Source organism: Panulirus ornatus, chromosome 8, assembly GCF_036320965.1.
Source record: "Panulirus ornatus isolate Po-2019 chromosome 8, ASM3632096v1, whole genome shotgun sequence".
Taxonomy (NCBI): domain Eukaryota; kingdom Metazoa; phylum Arthropoda; class Malacostraca; order Decapoda; family Palinuridae; genus Panulirus; species Panulirus ornatus.
In genome coordinates this window covers 3,069,385-3,091,571 of record NC_092231.1, presented here as the reverse complement: position 1 = coordinate 3,091,571, position 22,187 = coordinate 3,069,385, and the positions used below count along the sequence as shown (strand labels likewise).

General features: G+C 35.3%; 1 protein-coding gene across 1 annotated transcript in view; it reads left to right on the top strand.

Moving 5' to 3' along the window:
• LOC139749667 (uncharacterized) overlaps positions 1-17,772 on the top strand; it is a 99,030-nt gene extending 81,258 nt beyond the window's left edge. The window contains exon 16 of the mRNA XM_071663831.1: positions 6,387-17,772. Coding sequence (XP_071519932.1) covers positions 6,387-6,566 — 180 coding nt within the window. The 3' untranslated portion in view covers positions 6,567-17,772. The remainder of the gene's footprint in view (positions 1-6,386) is intronic.
• Positions 17,773-22,187: the final 4,415 nt, after the last annotated feature.

Sequence of the window (22,187 nt, the reverse complement as noted above, 5' to 3'; positions counted from 1 at the left end):
GGGGGTGGGTTGGGCCATTTCTTTCGTCTGTTTCCTTGCGCTACCTCGCAAACGCGGGAGACAGCGACAAAGCAAAAAAAAAAAAAAAAAAATATTGTTATTCCATGTGTGGCGAGGTGGCGATGGGAATGAATAAAGGCAGACTATGAATTATGTACATGTGTATATTTGTATATGTCTGTGTGTGTATATATGTGTATACATGGAGATGTATAGGTATGTACATTTGCGTGTGTGGATGTGTATGTATATACATTTGTATGTTGGTCGGTTGGGCCATTCTTTCGTCTGTTTCCTTGCGCTACCTTGCAAACGCGGGAGACAGCGACAAAGCAAAATAAAATAAAAATAAATTAAACTTTATATAGGACTGGATAGGTCAACATTCAGAGCAATGAAGATGGAAAATTTGATAAATGTATTTAGAATTCTGGGATACATTGAATTAAGAATGATGATCTGAGAAAGATGGGTGGTGTAAAGAAACAAGTAAAAGGGTGCATGGATGAGTCCTTTAGTCTCATTTCATGCTGATCCAACCTCCGATGTGGCTGCTATATGGCAAAATGATGTCATTGGCTGGAATTTCAAAAATTTAGTTGAAAATCAGATGAGGTATTGAACCAGATTATACAAAGATTTTGCCAGACATCCAGTTTGGCTGTCACAGTCTGTTGTTGTTCTGATGTTCCGAAATTTCTGACTTTTTTAGTTAGAGGCCTTTTTTAACTCTGATCCATATCATAACATATCAGAAATGATCTGTATATGTTTTTCCATGAAGTTTCCAACATCTAATATATTCACTATATTGTAAAATGAGTTTACATGAGTTTACAAGAGAAAGACAGATTACAGGAGGCCTGATAGGCCCATGACTGGATTGTCTAAAATAAATGTTGAACTGGTCTCATATTGGCTGAAATCTCAAAAACTCTTCTTGTCAGAACCAGTGAGCAGATTGAGTGAAAACTTTACAGAAATTAATGATGGATGATCTTATATCAGTTTCCTCATTTCATGCTAATCAGACATTTGATATGGCCACCATCTGTCATGTGTTTTGTTTAGCTGAATTTTCAAAAATCTTGTCTGAAAGCACAGAGCAGATTCTCTCAAAACTTTTCAGAAATGATATTTGAGTGGCCCACTGTCAAATCTATCTGTCTATCTCTGATGGCCATTCTCTTTAGGAACTACCATCAAGGGGATGGCCATGGCAAAAGTCTCCATTTACTCCTGTCCTTCCATGCCACCCTTTCTGCACCATTCCTTGCATTCTTCCCCCATTTTCTCCCACAAGTACCTTCGCATTGCATTTTCCCATGTCACAGGTGGTGTTCCTCACACACCAAGTTTCTTCATTTTATGGCCTCCTCACAGTAAAACGGTCTTTGAATTGTTGAAATCTATGACAGCTCATTAGAAACCTGTGGATCCATTGAACACAAACTTTTCAGAAGGGATTGGTGAGTGGTTCTCTAACAGTTATCATTTCATGTTGATTCAGCCTCTGATATGGCTGCCACAGGGCAAAATAAACTCTGTTTGGCTGCAATTTCAAAAACTAGACAAATAAGAAAGAAGGTCAGTTGCGCAGTAACTTTTTAAGTAAATGCTCTCCAGAGTCAACCTATTTCATAACTTTCCAGCACCTAACATAGCTGCTGCTTGGTGAAATTATTTATGACAGAAATTTCAAGTCTTCTTGTTTGAAAACAAAGAGCTTATTGGCCTAAAAAAAAAAATTTCCTTTCTCTCTAATCTTACATCCAACTTGGCCCCCAAAGCCCATCATTAATTTTAATTGCCTGAGATTTCTTCTAGTAAAATGCAATTCATATTGATCTGTAGCCACCATTACCTCCCATTGGTTCTGACTGGCTGAGATTTCAAGCATTTTATTAATAATCATTAACCTGAGTGAGGTAAAACTTTGCTGAAATAATTGATGGATGGTCATCTATCATGGTTCTATTAGCTGCAATATCAGAGATCTTGGAAGCCATTAGGTTACTTGAACTTTTAAAAACTTTTCAGAAAAGATATATTGTTTTTATCATGCTGAGCCAACCTCAATATGGGTGTCACAAGGTAGTATGATGTCTAATAGGCTGGAATTTCAAGAATCCTCTTGTCAGAAACCAATGGGTCAGTTGAACTGAAACTTTTCAGAAATCATTGAAATACTTCATTTTGCTTCCTTCCTTTGGTGTAGCTACAACAGACCAAAATGACTAACGATAAGGTGCAGTCAAAAATTGGAGTGGAAACCAAAGTATGGATTTACCAAAAACTTTACAGATATGCTTGATGGATGGTCCTTAATTGTGATTTCTCATTTCTCACAAGTCTGACTTGCAATGTAGCCTCCAGTCTTTCATTTGTTGTGATTGACTGAAATGTAAAAACTTATATCCTCAGAAACCAAAGAACAGATTGATCCAGAAATTAACAGAAAGTTCACATGGATAGTTCTTTATCAGTTTATTGTACTTTATGCTGATTTATCATCAGTTATTTCCACTGCAGCTTGTCATTGGTTCTGATAGGCTAAAATTTCATGAACCTTCTTATTGGAAACCACAAAGCAGATTTAGCCAGAACTTTTTCATATATGATTTATGGATGGTCCTCTATGAAAGTCCCCCATTTCATGCCAGTCAAATTTCCAATATAGCCATCACAGCACAGAAATTCTTTGACTGGCTAAAATTTCATAGATATACTGTTTGAACCAGAGAGTGGATTACACCAGAACTTTTACATTGTGATCAGTAAACAGTCCTTTATTGAGTTTCCTCATTTTTTCTAATAATTTGTTCCAGTTAGCTAAAATTTAAAAAGAGAATCACTAAGTTGACCCAAAACAGTACATAAATTATTGATGGCTGGTCAACTTTTGAGTTTCCTTGTTTTATGTTAGTCTGGTATCCAATGAAATTGCCATTTCCATCATTTTCTCTGGTTGAAATTAGATAAAGAAAAAAATTGATGGAAACCACTGAGCAGATTGATTTAACACTTTAGGAAGTATCTCAGGGTAATCTTTTGCCAAGAGCCCTTATTTTATGTTGATCAAACTTCAATATGGCTGCTTCATATTAAAATGGTCTCTGGCTGAAATTTCAAGTTTTGTCTTTGTAAACAAAGGAACTGATTGACCCAAAACTTTTCAGATATTAATGGATGGTCCTCAGTTACAATTCCTCACTTCATGTTGATCTCATATCTAATGTGGCCACCAGGCCATAGTAATGAAGGGTCTCCTAAACATCTCATATATTTTTCTTAAGTGACATATTGTTTTCACATGCTTATTCTTTGGCATATGCACATGGAAACTGCTTGACTCATGTGTTAATAGAGCAGCACTGAAATTTTTTTTAGCAGATGTGAATTGTCAGGTTGTTGGGTACTCAACATTTGAAGATAGAGATTTTCTGGTGAAGGTATTGTATGTGAACCCTTGTTCTGAATATGTGAAAAAGCATGATTGATAGAATAGTTTAACTGAAAAGTGAGTACCTATGTGAAAAATGAGAGTATAGGTGATGGATGAAAACACAGGAATGGGCAGGAAGTGTTTAATGCTCTAACGTTGTGACCCACAGGGTCTTCTTTAGAAGGCTTACTATAGTTGACATGGACTTGACCTTATATATACTTCAGGTAGATCATTTTTCTGGCTGTCTTTCAATTCTTCCTCCTGGTTGATAGCTTTCCAATCTTGGCTGTGCCTCCTTTGCTGCTGTAAACACCAGTCCACTTACTTTTACCTAAAACACAAATCTTTTTTTGTTGTTAGTAGCATTACTAATAATATATAATATAGCATTACTTATGCCTATGTGTTTCTCAGTGTTTCTCCTTATCTCATTCCTGTTTATGTAATATGTCTATGCCTTGCCATTTCTTTGCTTTGTTAAATCCTTTTCCACCCCACGACTCAACTCTTCAAAGTATGAAGATGAACAGCCATTACAAGGTATATGATATACCACACTGAGCTCATTAATATTCAACATCTTTCTTGATCAGTTCCCCTATCTTTGTGCTAGATTCCCTTGCTATACTCATTCCTGCTTTCATGAGGATTCTATCTATATGTTCAGTTTTCTTTGAGTTAAGAACTGTGATGTAATCGACTTTTTATTACTCATTAAAGCCATTACCTGATCTGTATATTTCCCTCACTTTATTCTTTAATTTATGCATAAATCCTCCTTAGTACATTAGAGTTCAAAAGTTTCATTATGTAATTCACTTCATTATTCTGATGTTCCTCGCTACACATATGAAGAGTTCTTAGATAAGAGCCTACTAATACTCTTAAGAAATAATGTACACTGAAAATTTCACTTCTCCATCTTTTTTTTAAGTATGAGTGTCCAAGGAATGGCAGTTTATTATCCTTCTCATCTCTACTATAGACTGTATATATGTATCAACTTCATTAATCCATCCTAACTTGTTGTTAATGCATGTTTATCTGATATTACAAGTATTACTTTAGCATATCTCAGCCACATAGTTAGTTCTTCCCCCATTATCCTCATACATTTGGCTGTTTTATCATTACCATTAGAAATGAAGCTCCAAAATTCACACAAAGTGAAATCAGTTTTACATAATCTCTCTCTAACATATTGGTAGGTAAACCTCATTAATGTTTTCCATGGTCCTCCTCACAGCCTCCATCACACTGTCTTCATGAACATTAGTGAAAAGTGCCTTCACAGTAAAGCCTATCACTTCAGAAATTGGGAGTGCACCTCAGACTAGCGAAATGTCTAACCAAACCCTGGTCCAGTGCCCTTGGTTCCATTGATGGCACCCATTTATGAAATTCTTCTGATGTTATTGAAAGGTTGAAAAGCTCAGATTTTATTGGCGAGAAGCTAGTCAGTTTTTACATGAAGGTACTATTTACTAATGTTTTGTAGACAGTGCAATGGAGTCTGTTAGGTGGGCTGTAGAGAACATTAATGAAGTTGACCTACCAATATGTAAGACAGATTATGTAAAACTGATTTCTCTTTGTGCAAATTTTAGAGCATTTATATTTGATGGTCATGACTATAGGCAACAAAGGGGGTTAGCCATGGGTAGTCCCTTGAGTTCTGTGGATGGCCTGTCTCTACATGGAAATACTATAAACAGACAAATATATGAGAATATTAGGGAGAGGAACTACATGGCTGAGATATGTTGACGAATTAATAGTTGTGATACCAGAAAAAAAAACAATTGACAACAAATTAAGAAGGATAAATGAAACTGATAAAGATATACAGTTTACTGTGGAGGTGGAGAAGGATAGTACATAGCCATTCACAGACAAGTGATACATAGAGAAGACAGAAATGTGAAATTTTCAGCATTTAGGAACCCCATCAACAGGGATGACTTTGTGCATAGTACTAATTATCTGCTCATCATGAGAGAGTTGAGACAGGAGTATTAATAAGTTTCTTTTGAAGATGTCTTCATATATTTAGGAAGAAAATCTGGAAAATGAATTAGATTATATAACAGAAGTCTTTAAGAAAGTAAAGTACCTAGGGGGATTGATATGTAAATAAAAGATAAAGCGAGGGAAATATACAGATCAGGAAATGGCAGTTATGAGAGAATAAAAGTTGATTACATCAAAGTTCCTATCTTAGAGAAGACTCAATGTACAGATAGATTCCTCATGAAAGCAGGAATGAGCATAACAAGGGCGTCTAGCAAAAAGTCAGGGGAAATGGTCAAGAACAGATGTAAGAAAGTTAATAATGAGCTCAGTTTGGTTTATGGTAATGGCTGTTGTGTCATGGGGTGGAAAAATGTTTAACAGAGAACAGAATTGATTTGAGAACTCACAGAACCATCAAACTCTTAGGTGTTATATGTGGATGAAGATGAACATTTACTAAATTGGCAAGGCATGGAGGTATTGCATATAAAGGATGGGATATGAAGATAAGAAGAACCATTGTGGCTGTGTATAAATATAAGTAAGGCTACTCTGACCATAGAGAAGATTTGTATGTTTGGCAAAGGTAGCTAACAGATTGTTGGTTACAGTTTACAGTAGCAAAGTAGGCAGAACCAAGATTGGAAAGCAACAAACCAGGTGGAAGAATCTGATGATAGCCAGATAGATGATTTACCTATGAGTGTATATATAGTCAAGTCTGTGTCCATTGTAGTCAGTTTTCTGAAGACCCTGTGGGTCACGAAGTTAGATCATTAAATGGTTCCTGCCCAACTCAGTGTTTTCTTCCACGAACTATACTCTCAGCCTGAAAAGTATTTAATTTCACAAGTTTGTTATTCACTATTTCTGATACACTTTGAATTACTTTTACTGATAGACTTTTCATTATGATTTATTACAGAACATCCATGGATCAAAGCTGTTAACACTCTCCCAGAATGAAGTAATGGGATTAACTGGGATGAAGGTAGGACCCTCCTTGAAGATCCATGACCTAGTCCAACAATTACTGGCTCTCGTGAATCCAGCGCAGGCACGTTACCAGGCCACCCTTATGAAAAGAGGCCTATCCTTCACGTGAAATTGCCAGTTCACCCCAGGATTTTGCTGGGCATGGAGTATTCCTTATTATGAGAGAACAGCACAGGTATATTGAAAAGGAAGAATTTTGAGTAATTATATTATTCCTTTTTTTTTTCACTTGCTGTATATCTCACTGTCTTTTCATCCTGAATCTTGACTCAGTATAAAATACTGTTTATGATTGTTATATTTAAGCACATCTAAGGATTTCCTCAGACCATTTATTGAACCTCTACTTGTCTTATTGATTGCTGATGGATTTAAGGTAGAAAGGTCATAGGGTTCGTGCTTAAATTTTTCAGTCTTGCCACATCTGTTGTTGAACACAAGTACCAGGTACAAATGGTGTCTTTAATAATAATCCTTGTGTAATGAAATGTCTCTTTTATTCTATGCCATTATAAGAGGAAAATTGAAATTTATTGTTTTATTTATTCTTTGTACTTGTTTACATAATTTATTTTTATTGTTACCAAGTGAAAGTAATGTTTTTTGTTCTTTTGATATTACTATTATTATGATTATTATTATTATTATTATTATTTTTATTACTATTATTATTATTGTTATTTTTATTAGTAGTAGTATTATTATTTGGGTGGAGGGGCCTTGAAATCCTCCCATGATGTAGCACTACTTTCCAAAAGGAGTAGGAAAAGGAATTAAATGTGAAATTTTCGTTTCTGTCTGTGCCATCTGTTTCTGATGATACCTTGCTAGTGCAGGAAGCAGCAAGCAAGGATGAATACAATTATTATTATTATTATCATTATTATTATTATCATTATTTTATTATTTTAACTTGAGAGGATTACATGTTGGATTAATAGGGCCTTTTATGGTAAATTAACAAGGAATCTTTGCATATGTGCAAAATTACTTCCTTTTGATTTACAGCCATTAGTTACTGGAAATTTAATTTCATAACTTTTGTAATTCAATGCAGTGTTAAGTTTTAAGATATGCAATTTGATTGTCCACAGTTTACTGAAGTTCCAGAAAATAGTGAGTGTCATTTGTTGTTCAGATATCTACTGACATCTTTTATACATAACTGAATGTTTTGGATATCAGAATATCTAGTAAAATTGAATTAATTATATCATTTAACCAGATTTTCTTTCTTGATACAAAATGAAAGTAGCACATTGAAAGGCAAGACTGAGTTTTAGAGATATATATGTATTTCTTGTTTCATATGAGTGAGAAAAGACAGTTATCATAATCCAAAGTTCTGTATGTATGTAACAGGATATTGTATATTGTATTGATAAGATTAGAAATGTAAATATTTATATGATGCAGATGTACAGTGATTTTAAGGCCACTGATGTGAGTTATGATCATGACTTGTAGTCCTCCTGCTGCATTTAGGCTGACGATTGATAGGTTGGTCTAAAATCAGCATATGAAAATATCAAAATAGCAATTAGTAATGTATAGTTTCTTGACTGCGAGTAAAATCTTCTCACTCATTACACCCCTCTTCTCCAATACGTAATCTCATTCTCAGGGTTTCAGAGGGATGTACTCATATAACCAGCTTTTTTCTGAGGTTTGTCAAGAGGTATTACATGTGCATATTTATTTAAAGATCAGGGAGAGTTTGCTGTGCACTTTATTCTGAAAGGTCTGATGTTACAAGTGTAACTGCATATCATACATGAGGCTTGTATCCCAAAATGTGGATGTATGTTTGCAATCCATTATTATTTTTAGAGGTGTTTGAGTTAATGACTGATGTATTTTAAGCTTATGTAAATGCATTTTTAGCTATGCAGTCCTCTCTAATACTTTTTGGAGAAAAGTAATTTATATGGAACTTGAAAATACAATTGATGCATCACTGGAAAGGGACCCTGTAAAACACAAGTAACTTCATAAAGTTATAGCATTTGGATGACCACATTGCTCTGGATGACCAGCTTTTACTGTACTTCTGGTGTATGCTCAAACTCATTAGCATGTGTATTTTGTACTCATTATTTATTAATATTGCAGTATATTTTTTGTAAGTATTATTATTCTGTCATATATAACATCTAGGTACTATTGGATGCCTTTGGATTGAAAATCAGCATTAGCCTTGCACAAAGCATATTATACGGGAGACTTCCATAAAGTTTTCTGCTACACAGATGACTAATCCGTTTAAAAGATCCAACACATTTCTAATTTCTACCTTTTCCTTTACTTCACTTTTACAGGACTGATGTGGAGGGATATTGAACTGTATTTTGATTGTATTGTTTTATGTTAGATTTCATCACTTGATTATACTTATATTAGGATCATCATATAGCTGTGTTTATACATGCTACCAGTTAAGAGTTGTGATTTTGCTGAAGTATGCAGACTCTGCTCATGTACAGTCATGCATGTAAACACTCATATAAATATATTTATTATAGATATCTCTTAACATAAACGCATCAAGAATCATCAAGAAGTTAATTCAAAAGTAAGAGCAGCTCTATTTTTTGAAGAAGAAACAAAGAGACAACAGCTTTATCATTTCTAAGTGCAAAGTGGAGTATGATGTCACATATGCCCCTTGAAATATTTATTCATGGAGTTAACAATTCAGTATAGTAGATTAATGCATATCAAGAGCAGTGGATGTGAGGAAACTTAGTTGGTCATCTGTGGGTGATATACAAATAGCCAAGCTAGTATGAAATGACATATTTTCTGTTTAGGATATTTGTATGGTCATTCTTTGACAATGAAGAACAAAGAAAGAAAGAGCAAAACTAGGATAAAGGTTGATAAGTTTTTGTGAGAAAAAGTATGAAAAAGAATAATGGTAAAAAAATATTTCTTATTGCTAGCAGGGAAGTAAGCCACTTTTTAACAAATGCTTAGCCAGACTGTAACCAGATTTCCTGACTTGTTTGTTTTATTTAAAGTACAATGGAGGGACATATGGGATAGAGTGAATTAGAGCAGTGTAGTGTACTGAGGTTGATGTGCTGTCACTGAATTGAACCTGGCCATATGAAGCAGTCAGGGAAACCATGGAAAGATCTGTGGAGTTGGTTGTGGATAGGGGGCTGTGGTTTCGGTGCATTTCAGATGACTCGTAGAAAATGGATATGAGTGAATGAGGCTTTTTCGTTTGTTCTTGCCACTATGTTGTTTATATGGGAAACGGTGAACAAGTATGAAAAAAAGGAAGAAATATAGAGTGCATGCAAACCGTTTGAAAATATTTTGATTGAATGGTGTTAGATCCATCTTTGTATGTTTTAAAATTGCTTCTGTACTGAAAGTGTAATTAAGAGGGTTATTAGTAGGCCTAAATTGGGCATATTAAGAAGATAGGAGGAGAATTACTTGAGGAAAGTTACCTTGACCATGAAATTGTCTCCAGATCAGTTGAAATGAAGATGAAGGAGGGAATTTAAGGGTTTTGCAGTTAAAGGAGAATAGAATTAAAACTGGAGGATGAAGCAGCTGGAACCATAGGGTGGAGAAACCACCAGCAGCAACAAACAGGATCAAAATTTTCTGCAGAAGGATGAAGGAATTAAGAAACTAAAGAATGAAGCCATTTCTTCATCTTAGTGCTACTTTGCTAATGTGGGAAACGATGAACAAGTATGAATAAAGAATGAAAGAATATGATGGTAGGTTTAAAGTGCTTTCGGAAATTAAGAGAGTAAATGATCGAAAAAAGCTCGCAAGTAGTGTTGGAAAGAAAGTTCAAGAGTGTCCTTTCTGTAAGACACTGGCATTTCCTTGTTGATACAAGAAATGATGAACATGTATGAAAAAAGCAGAGCAAAGACTGTGTAACGGAATAGAGGACAAAGTTCAGGGATATGATAAACAAAAGGTATTGCAAGATGCAGAGAAACAGATTTGGGGACGTACACAGAACATAGAAATTTAGTAAGGAAAAGTATATAGAACATTATGTATAATGTTAGACAGAATTATCAGGGAATATTTGCAGTGTATAGTGACAGGGCCAGTGAAGTTGAGAGTGTTAGATGATGCATAAGATTGAAATGCAGGTTTCTTAAAGAACCTCAGATGTGGCACTGGTCAAATAGCTGTTGTGGAACATAGCTGACTGTTAGACTTGATCGAAATTATGAGATACTGATATAGAAGGAGTACACTAATTGTTGATTTTTTTTTTCTTTAATGGAAGAATATATCCAATAAACGTAGAAGGGTAGAAATTCATAACGAGGCTGTAGACATAGAAAATGCTGTTTCAGAAATTCTAGGAAAAGTTGGAAAAATGTTACTAAGATTAAAGGGAACAACCATTAAAGCTTACATTAAAAATGGAGACAAGTAGCCACATGGTGCTGAAACAGGCTAAGAAATTTGTTGGCAGTGAAGAACTGAAAACTCAAAATCAGGGGACACATGAAAGTAAGAATGTGAAAGAAAAATGAAAAAAAATAAGCAGTTATTATGGGATATGGAAGGAGAAAGGAAAAAGATCAACCCCACTAAAAGCACACCGAGGTAATATATGGCAAGTAATGCTTAAGTTGTACTGAAAGTAATGTATATGGTTGCTGATGGAATAGTAGTAAATTGAGAAAACTAAATCTGATATTGATGGAGTTATTAAGAGGAGACTTATTTGAGTTAGAATTAATCCAGATGTTTTCTAAGGGATAGATGATGGTAGAAAAAGACAAAGGAAGATCAGAGTAGTGCATGACAGGAAAAACAGCACATTAAGCATAACAACTGGAGAATGGTTGTGGGCAAATGAGGTGTTTTCTTCATCTGTTCCTGGCTCTACCTCGTAAGTGCAAACATAAAGAACAACAAACAATTAGAAAAAAGTAAAACAGTAAAAGTAAGATTAGATATTGTGATGTACAATCCTCTTGAGTTTTAATGAACCAGAAATATCATTTAAAGAGGCAAGCAGAAATGGTGCAAGAGACAGCAAGATGTGCACTTTTCAGAAATGGGAGATCAATAGCAAAGGATTGCAACTTTAAAGAATTACTTTGGTTGCCGTTGGATTCATTTGGAGCCAAAGATTTTTAGAATGTTTACAGGAATATTCCCTTTATCAACATATGTAAAAAGTACATTCTAGTTCTAGAGTTGGAAAGGCAGATGTTATCTTAATGTATAATAGTATGGAAGTAAAGAATGTCAGATGTGACATATCACTTTAGAAGGGTGATCATGTGCTTAACTTTGACTCTTTAAGAATAGTCACAAAAACATTATAGATAAAATCAGATTCATTGAGGAAATACAGTTGTAATGTTGTAGAGATGAATGTAATTACACTCTCAGAATATTGTTATGGAAACTTGGGAAATTTATAATGAGGAGGTTAGCACATGAGTACTATTGGGAGTGAGTAAAGAGAGGCATTATTTAATCAGGCGTCAGAAGGCTAAAAAATGCAGAAATCTACAACATCCAGTCAGTATTTTTAAGATATAAGAGAGTTGTAATAAGATTAGCAAGAAGGAGGAGGAGCAAAGAAACTTTGAAAAAATATTATGAACAAGGATTCAGGCATAGATAATGCCCCTGACTGCAGCATTATCTCCAGATCGATTGGAAGGAAGCTGAATGAAGGGGCTTTTGAAGGTATAGCAAGTGAAAGAGAAAGAGAAGAATTGGAGAACAAGAAAAACTGTGACCATAAGAGTAAGGAAATTTGTGTGTAATTAAGTAACAGGCTCAAAAGCTATAATAAATGGATGAAGAGACTAGGAAACAGTAAAATCAAAGAATACAAGGAATTTAAGCATATTGATAAACAATGAAAAACTGAGGAGTATTATCAGAGGAACAGAAAAAAATGAGATGGTGAACTGGTCATGGAAAGGATGAGAGAAAAAGTTAAGGGGCTCTTCTCTGGGTATCCCTAAGGTGAATCAGTCATGAGAATATCCTAATACACAACAAGCAGAGTGCTCAAGGAAATAGAGACTGAAAGTAGGTGGTAATTCTATGCCTGAGGAAGGGAGAGAGAGAGGTTATTGATAGGTATAGAGATCTGGGGACATTGGAACAGAGGGATGTATCAGTGAACCACTGGAGAGGGCAATATTCTCAGAGTAAATCGTCAGGGAAATATATAGATTGTGTGATGGTAGGTTTAGTAAGGTGCAGAGTTTTCAAGAACATTGCAGAAAGATGAAATTGAAAAGCTAAGAAACCAGATATGGAAATGAGTGATTTACCACAACAAGGCATAGCTGACGAAAGTGACGAACTGAGCACTGGCAAAGCAGGAGACTTAAGTCTGATTTTTGGAGTGGAAGAAGACCATATTTCAACAAAGGAAGAAAAAGGCAAAAATTGAAGGTACATGGATTAAAAGACTATTAGAGGCTCTGAGTATGACATATGCAGTATCTGGTTTATGAATATGCAAATGTAGCTACTCTGAATATTTTTCACAATTTATTTTAATTCCAAAACAAGCTGATGGTAGTTATGCCAGGCTTTAAACATTTCTCACAGGGACCTAGTGTGACCCTTTATGATGACATGTAACTGAAAAAAGAAAAAAATTATTCCCACTGCTCAGTTAACCTCACAGTGGGGATCCCTTGAATAGATTTTTTTTTCTCCAGCTCAGTGAAAAACCATTTAAAGAACTAATGCTAACACCATAGTGTGTTTTCGAAAATTATTCACCCCAGAACAAATAAAATGCATACCATTTTTGAAACATTTTCATGCTTTTGACACGTGTTTCATTATTATTATTGAATTCAGTGGAATGAATTGAACTTAAGATATATCAATTATTCCCATTTTTATTTTTTCATACATATTCACCATTTCCTGCATTAGCGAGGTAGCCTTCAAGAACAGATGACAGAGCTTTAGAGGGAAGACTTCTCACTTGGCCACTTTCTCTGTTCTCTCTATTGGAAAAGTAGAACTGGAGGCGAAGATTTCCAGCCCCCCACTGCCACCCATTTTAGTTGTCTTCTACAACATGTGGGGAATACATGGGAAGTATTCTTTCTCCCCTATCCCAAGGGATAATTATTATTATTATTGTTTATTATTAGTATTATTATCATTATTAAATTATTATCATTAAATTCAGTGGAATCAATTAAGCATAAGATGTATTAATAATGGATCTGGTAGGTGTTACCAGACCACCGCTTAAGTTGACACCATGAGTGAAAAGTCATCTTTGGCAAGGCTGTCTTTGAGTATAGTCTCATCAAAGAACTTTTCACTCCAAAGGACTCTACAGTCTCCTGCTACTAGAAGTAGTGCAATCCTAGGTAGCAGGAGCTTACAGAAATGTCTTGTGAAACACCCGGACTTTCATAGAAATTGTCCTGGAGTGACTGTTAATAAGTAATTCAATAAACAAGGGGATTTGATAGCAAAATGAAATATAAGTGGTCATATATGTAGATAAATGTACAACAGCATATCCTGTGTGTTTGGCCCAGGCATTTGGTAGTTGTTACTCATCAAGTTTTATGGCAGGCTTTGAATATGGTTAGAACTCAATGCCATAGTGTTCAAATTTACCCCAACATTGTGTGAAAAAAATAAATATAACTACATGATTGAAGGGTTGTTAAAATCAGACAAATACTGACCTGCACTATCAAAATATTTTGAATCTAAAATGAGCTACATAAGCTGAGTGTGATTGGAAGTTTAACACCAAGTTTAAATGCTGCATGTGCTCTCTTCCATTTGGAAATTTACAGCAGAGTTACCAAAATTGGTTGCTTTGATAGAAAGCACTAGAAGACAAAATTATTTTTATTTTGGAAACCAGGTAATAATTTTTTCTTTAGATATTGTTATTCTGTTGTTTAAAAGTAGCCCCACTTGATTGTAAAGAAACTAAGAAAATTGATTGATGTCATCAGGATGTAAGGGAATGACCATAAAGATTACTTTCAGCATGATGTGTATCCAGAGGGTAGTCAAGCAGGCTAAGAAACTTGCCAAAAATGAAAAATTCATTGGGATATTCATTAGAAGGAACAGATCAAAGGAAGAATTGAAGGGAAATGATACAGTTAGAAGGCAAGAAACAGGGCATCAAAAGAAACAAGAGATCATGACAAACACATGGGGGTCAGGTATAATAATCTTTGAGATGTGCAGTTGATTATATTTTTCTATCATAGTGCAAAAACTGTGGTCTCAGTTTTTTCCATACATATTTGCTGTTTCCATTGTAGCAAGATAAAACCAGGAACAGATGAAGAATGGCCTCATTAGCTCACAACCACTCTCTACTGTCATGTATAATTCACTGAAATGAGAGCCCCACAGACCTTTCTGGTTTCCCCAAGCTACTTCATATTCCCTGGGTCAACCTAGGGACTTTATACTCCTTGGGTCAACCTAAGGCACCTGTTTACCACATTGCTCCAGTTTGCTATATCCCATTTATGCCTTGACCTCCAGCATGTCCAGATCCTTGTAACTTTGAAGCCCCTTATTATGTAAACCACTATTATTTTTTTTCTTAAGACAACTGATCCTTGTTTAGGAAAAACACATTTGTTCACTGGATTGGCAGATCATTAATAAACAAAAAAGGTCACATCTTTATTTATAAGATTAGGTGCACAGAAAGTACTAAATAATTTCTTTTGAATTGAGAGTTGATAATTCTGCTGTAAGTTAAGCACATTATTTATTGCTGGATTGGCTGGTCCAAAGTACAGGCAGCGTGGTTGCAGCAGATGCCTCGAAAAGGCATGCAGTTGCCCACCATGGTTACTAGCTGGTTACAGAGGTATTCATCCTTTTTTTTAGGCCATCTATGGCCTACTAACAGGACAAACAAAGTTCTTGGAATTCAATGTGTCAGGAAATTAAGTCTGTAGTTTGACATTTATAGCACCTGGTTACTTAATTGTAGATCGACATCCACAGCACCAAAATAGTTAAGTAGTACTTGAATAAGAATGGAAGTAATGCACACAAATACTGATAAATTAGTAGATGGAAAAGTTTAAAGACAGCAATGGGGAACTGTACTGGGGTATTGTTGAAGTAGTAGAAATAAACCTGCTAAAGAAAAAAGTCTAAACAGCTCATAGTGTATAGAAGGATACATGATAGCGAAGAAGGAAAGAGAAGGCTATGGAGGAAGGAAAATTGACTTTAGTGAGGAGTAACATGAAGTTGTAGCTAATATAAGTTGATCCATTTTCAGCGGTATATAACAGGAGAAGTAACTATAGGAAAACTTTGCTTAGTTGTGAAGGAAATTTACAATGCTCTAGAATTTAATAACCAGATCAAAATTTTAATAAAACAATGAACGCATAATGACGTTGTGGGAAGCAGCAAGACATGCATATTTTAGAGATGGTAAAGTTATAGTAATGGGGATTTTAACCATAAAGTAGTACACTGGAATACTAAGATGTTCACAGACATGATAATGGAGACAAATTCTTAGTGTTCAAGAAGAATTCCTTAATTTGCATATCAATGAGCACAGTAGAGGTTGAGGGGCTGGTACACCATTAATATATGTCATCTTTATTCAATACACAACAGCTAGAGAATGGGTGTGAGCGAATCAAGCATATATCAAGCCAGGTGTAGAATATACTTTTATGTTTTGGTCAGGACACTTAAAGCTCAAAGAGCTTGATCGGAAAGTCCAGTGAGAGGCAACAATAATGTGAACAAAATTAAGGGAGTTGAGTTATAATGAGAAGTTGGAGGTCACAAATTTGCCCTCTATAAAAGAAACGACTAAAGGGTGATTTGATCACAGTACCCAAATTTTTATACCCATTTTATGAAAATGGCAATGAACCATTTCTCTGAAGATGCAAAGATGGAGCACCAATAAAATGAAAATGAAATTAAGCAAGAACTTATTAAAAAAAGAAAAAAAATTAGAAGTATTTTCATAGTATAATAATAGTGAATGTATATGAGAAACTGGGTGAAGAAATTGTAAATTCCGACAGCATACAAATGTTGAAAAGAAGTACGATTATAAAGAAAGGTTAAGAGAGGGGTGCCAATGAGTGTAGAACTCCCTTTCCATACTGTACAAATTGGTAATTATACACACATAATTATTGGGAAATGTAGAACTAACAGTGATGTAAACTATGAATGGTTCAAGTATTTTTTGAGAATAGATTAAATTAGTGATTATTAATATCCTATATACATAGATTGCACATCACTAACTGTCTAGTTATGATTATTATCTCATCAACATTACTTCAGGAACAGAGTACAGTACAGCACATTTTTCCGATTCATTTGTAGTTTTCATAGTTGATTTATTTTCCCATTATCTCTCAGTTGTTCTTTTTTACATTCTAATTAGGCTAGAGTTTTTCATCCTTCACTTGTAAAGTCTGATTTTTGTTACTTAGCTCTTAGCAGATAAACAGCAATAATGAAAAAAAAAAAAGTTACTCTAATGCAGTAATAATGCAGAAGAATGAAATCAGTGTTATCATTTTGATATTACTGATAGTATTTGAACGCACTTAAAAGTGTACCTTACCATCGCTTGCCAAACAGGCAGAGTTAAGGTACAAATTGAAAGCCCTTATCTTCAGTCCAGCAGGCAGCTGTAGGGCAAACACCTCAGCAGCATTCAGCAAGGTGTAGAAAAACAACATTAGACTGTGGTCATCATCATTACCCAACAAGGTATTGAAAAAGAAAACACTCCTTTGGTACTGATAAGAATTGGCTGTAATGTGCATTGTAATAGACTCAAATTTTAGAAAATTATGGGCAGACGTGCTAATCTGACCAAAGCTTTTTACATTGTTATATCTCTGTGGATTCTAGAAAAGTGCATGACTGAGCGTAGTCTTGTAGAAAGCTTTATTTGTCCACAGTGCAGTGAGAGTAAGAGATTATGTCTTCTTAATTCAATTCCCTTTTTTTTTTTCTTTGCCTAGTTCAGTGCTTATATGCAGAATTTCACATCTTTAAAGTGCCTTTTAGTGAAGGCCCATTATCCACTGTTGTTTTCTACAGGGCTTGCATTGAATATGATCCCAGTATCTCTTTTTACATATTTGTGGCTGTGTTTTAATATTTTGTTTTATTTTTGATGTTAAAAACCCAGTGTGTTCAAGTGAACTGCTAACTGCCATAAACTTATAGTAATGTAAGGAGGCGCTATTGTCTACTTATTACATACTATTGCATGCATACACTGTTATACTAAGGATAATCATTTATACAGTAAAACTGGTCTAACTTTTTTTCTGTGTTTTTCTCATCTTAGGATGCTGAATTTCTTCAAGCTGAATGAAAATTGTTTACATTTTTTCTCATTGCTAACTATAGTATGAGCCCAGTAGGTGAAAGGGATAATTCAAGTCAAGATCATTGTGTATGCAGGTTCCACTGAGAATCCAAACTTGCTTGGCCTCAGGAAGGAAAATGGTCTCGTGGGTTGTAATTGATCCTCATAATCAGCACTTAAAAGATGTCTCATTTGATTTGAATATATGAATAAACTTGTACCAGATTCATAAGATTAATGAATAAAAGTTATGTTCATAGATTCATACACATTTGCCAGTGACATTGAAAAAAAAAATTGCTGAGCACAGCATAATATGCCAGAAACAAAAGTAGTAGCTTTTCCTGATAAGAATCTATATCTTTGAACTTGGTATTTGCATTTCCATTGGTATGTGTTTTGTCAAGTTTCATGTAAATGAGATAAAGAACAGAAACTTTTATAGATTATCTTAAGTTACTCAGATTGCAAGAACTTCATTAAATATGTGCAGAACCATTCCATCTTTATACTCAGTCTACATTTCTGTATATGCATCAGTCCTACAAAACTTTATTGAAACCTGATGAGAAATGATAATTCTGTTTCATAAACAGTCTTATCCATGCAGTTTGCATAGACGTTTGTCTTCAGATTTGATATTCACAGTGATGCCAATTGTAATTCTTGCACATCTTTTAGGTAGTAGATTATAGTTTAATGTCAGATAGTGCTGCAACTTCATTGATGATTTCTAGAACCTTTCCATCATGTAATTTCCCCATGCATTCAAACCAACATCAGTTACCTGTTTTGATAAAAATATCATTAGTAAATAGTACTGGCTAGTTGGCATGTAGCAGCACTAGTAAATTGATGTGTGGATCCACTTCATTTTTAAAATCTTTTGAGCACATGCCTACATCTTCCCTACTTAAATTTGTACATTAGATTAAGAAGTTAAATTCTGTTTAAGGAAGAGCTGCAGCCAGTTAGAAGGCAGCAAATATATAAAATAGTGGTGATTCCATCTTGCAATCAGACTTACTTTGTTCTTTCATGCCCACACTAGTCCCAATCTATCTATCTCCAGGAACTCCCACGAAGGGGTGGCCTCTTCTGATTATTTTTTTTTCAGGTGGTAACTGATGGTAATTCTTAGTCATAAAACATATTTATGGTTGTGAAGAAGAGCATTAAAAAAAGTTGATTTAGTTCAAGTGTCAGAGGAAACTATTGAGTTATAGTAGCAGCATTATAAATCAAAGACGTGTTAAGTGCATATCAAGCCCTCTTAACAGACATTTCCATCATATGATTTTCCTATTTCCTACTTCAAATGGAGCAAGTAGCCAGATGTTTGCTTTGTCGTGAATGCAAGATTGTTCCCATCCATTTCCCACATTTATTGAATATTATTTGGATCCACTGGAATATTTAAATATTTCAGTAATTGTTTTTCTTTATTTATTATTATTTATTTATTATTATTATTGATAATAATGTTGTACACTATTGTGTTACGGATTAGGCACTTCCTCTGTGCACATAGAATTATGATGATCTCACATACCTCAGCAAGACACATTATTGAGAAAAGATTTGGGTATCCATATGTACTGTGAATTTGCCATTCAAGTAGCAACACTCTCCAGCCTGTAAAATTTCCTCAGTATGTTGTCAGACCCAGCATAATGTTTGTTACTATTATTGAGGTGACTTTCCTAGTAGATTTTCTTTTTTTTCTGAACGCCTCATTCATTATGTAATGATGCTGCATAACACATACATGTTACTGCCACAAGCTTCCCTCCATATATCAGCAGGTTACAGAAAGTTCCTTTATGAATAGTATAAAAATTGTAACTATATCATGAAAATGATAATATCTCTGAACACAAGCAAGCTTATGGTCCTGATGGCATCCATCCCTATGTACTGAAAGTGTGCCTCTTGCACCTGTGCTTGCTTGCCTGTTCCGTTTCTGCTTAAAAACCCAAACTTTTCCTTGTCCTTGGAAACACACATTGATACATCCCATCGCTAAGAAGGGTGACCATTCTGACACTCTAACTATCATTCTATTGCTTTGACATCTACCATTTCCAAAGTCTTTGAATCACTCCTTAACTTCCTGATCCTTAAACACCTTGAAAGTCTGTCTTCTCTCTGATCACCAGTAAGGCTTCCATAAGGTGAGTCATGTTAGTTGCCGTTGACATATCAAAGGCTTCAGACAGGGTTTGGCATCAGGGTCTCATGTATAAGCTCCCCTCTTTTGGCTTCTCTCCCCCACTCTCCTCCTCTGTGTGTAGCTTCCTCTTTGGCCAATCTATCTCTATGATTATTGATGGATCAGCCTCTCCTCTTTTCTCCATCAACAGCAGTGTCCCTCAAGGTTCTCTCCTGTCCCCAACACTTTTCCTTCTTTTTTCAACAATTTCCCCTCCACAAATAATCCAATACACTCATATGCTGACAACTCAACACTGCATTCATCCACATCCTTCACTTCTGCTCCCTCTTCTCTCTCTCGATCTGCATTACTTTGTAACACAATTTCCTCAGTAGACTCATACTTGGACAGAATATCTCAGTGGGGTAGACAATATCTTGTTGAATTTAATGTCTCCAAGACCCAATTTTTACCCATCTCTCTATCGAAAACTCCTCACAGTTCTCACCTCTCCTTTGAGTTCTGTAATTCCACCTCTGAATCATTGAACATTATACTTCATGTTACGGTAACATCCACTATTTCTTGGAAACCCCACATTACAGGAATAGCTAAGTCTGCCTCTGAGGAACTGGGTGTCCTGTTAAGATGTCAAGACGTCTTCTCTTGTGAGCAGTTGCTTTGTTTATACAAGGGATTGATTTGCCCTTGTATGGAGAACTGCTCTCACACTTGGGGTGATTCTAGCTCTCTATCCTTACTTGACAGAGTCGAGGCAAAAGTGGTCCAACTTAAAAACTGTCCCAGGCTAACTTCCAAACGTGACCCCTTTGCCCCATGCTGCAATGTTGGTTCACTTTCCCTCTTCTATAGGTGTTACCTTGGTTTTTGCTCCTGAGAGCTGGCTGCATGTATGCTCCCACCATTAGCTAGACCGAGCAATACTCGGCAAACTGCTGCATCACATGATTATTGTTTAGCCATCGGCAACTCAAAGGTGGGCTGTTTTGATAGCTGATTCTTTCCCCACACATCGAAGCTTTGGAACTTTCTGCTTTCTCATGTCTTTCCCAATAACTATGACCTGGTACATTTCAAAAGACAGGTCTTTCACATCCCAAAAATTAATAAATATTTTCCCTTGTCTTTTCTTTTTTTCTGCTTCATCATTCTCTCTTTATTTCAATTACGGCCCAGCCTTGATGTTGACTTTTGTCCATGACTGAAGCCTTCAACATAACAGAAAAAATAGAGCATGCCAAATGTGTGAAACTGCATTCTCATAGACCCAGCAGAATTTGTCTTAAAACATTTAAAGTGACTGAAAATTTAGTTACTAATACAGCTTTGATGGAATGCTGGAGAATATGTACTCAAAAATTTAGATACTGATGCAACTTTGACATAATGCTGGAGAATGTGTAAGTTAACACAGTGGGGAGGATTCAAGAATCATCATGTGATGGTTAAGCTTCTCTTCTTAGCTAAGCAAAAAGTTGATAGTTAGTGGGCCTCATCTTGTGGATCAATATAGACTGGTGTTTGAACCAGTGGAGAATTATATTGACATGTTGATTCAGTACATTTGCTTGTGTACAAGAAAATTTCCTCTGTTACCATTAATGAGCTTACTTTAAAGTCATTATGGCTGAAATACAGTCAGTACTGGATATTATCTTTACTTTTCTTTGCATTAATTATGAGATTCAGTAAACCAAGTGGAAAAAGTGATCACGTACTGCTAAAATATAACTGTGGGCAATTAAGACATAAAAAATCAGAGAGGAAACCAGATTCAAAGAGGAGATGCAGGTGTCAAAACTACTGAGAGTTAAACAGATTCCTTGGAAACATAAATGAGGAAAGGAAGGAAACCAAATTCAAAGTGGAGATGCAGTTGTTAAAACTACTGAGGGCTGAACAGATTCTTTAGGAAAGGAACATGAATGGCAAAATGGAATTCCAAAGTCTGAGTATGGACATTGCTATGGAAGGTTCTGAGAAATCTGTAATGAAGGAGTTTGAATATGGCTACCTTTGGTAGTAAATAGTAAAAGTTCGCTGATGATACAGCTCTAGTAGCTGATTCATGTGAGAAACTGCAGAAGTTGGCGAGTGAGGTTGGAAAAGTGTGTGACGGGAGAAAGTTGAGAGTAAATGTGAATAAGAGTAAGGTTATTAGGTTCAGTAGGGTTGAGGGACAAGTTTATTGGGAT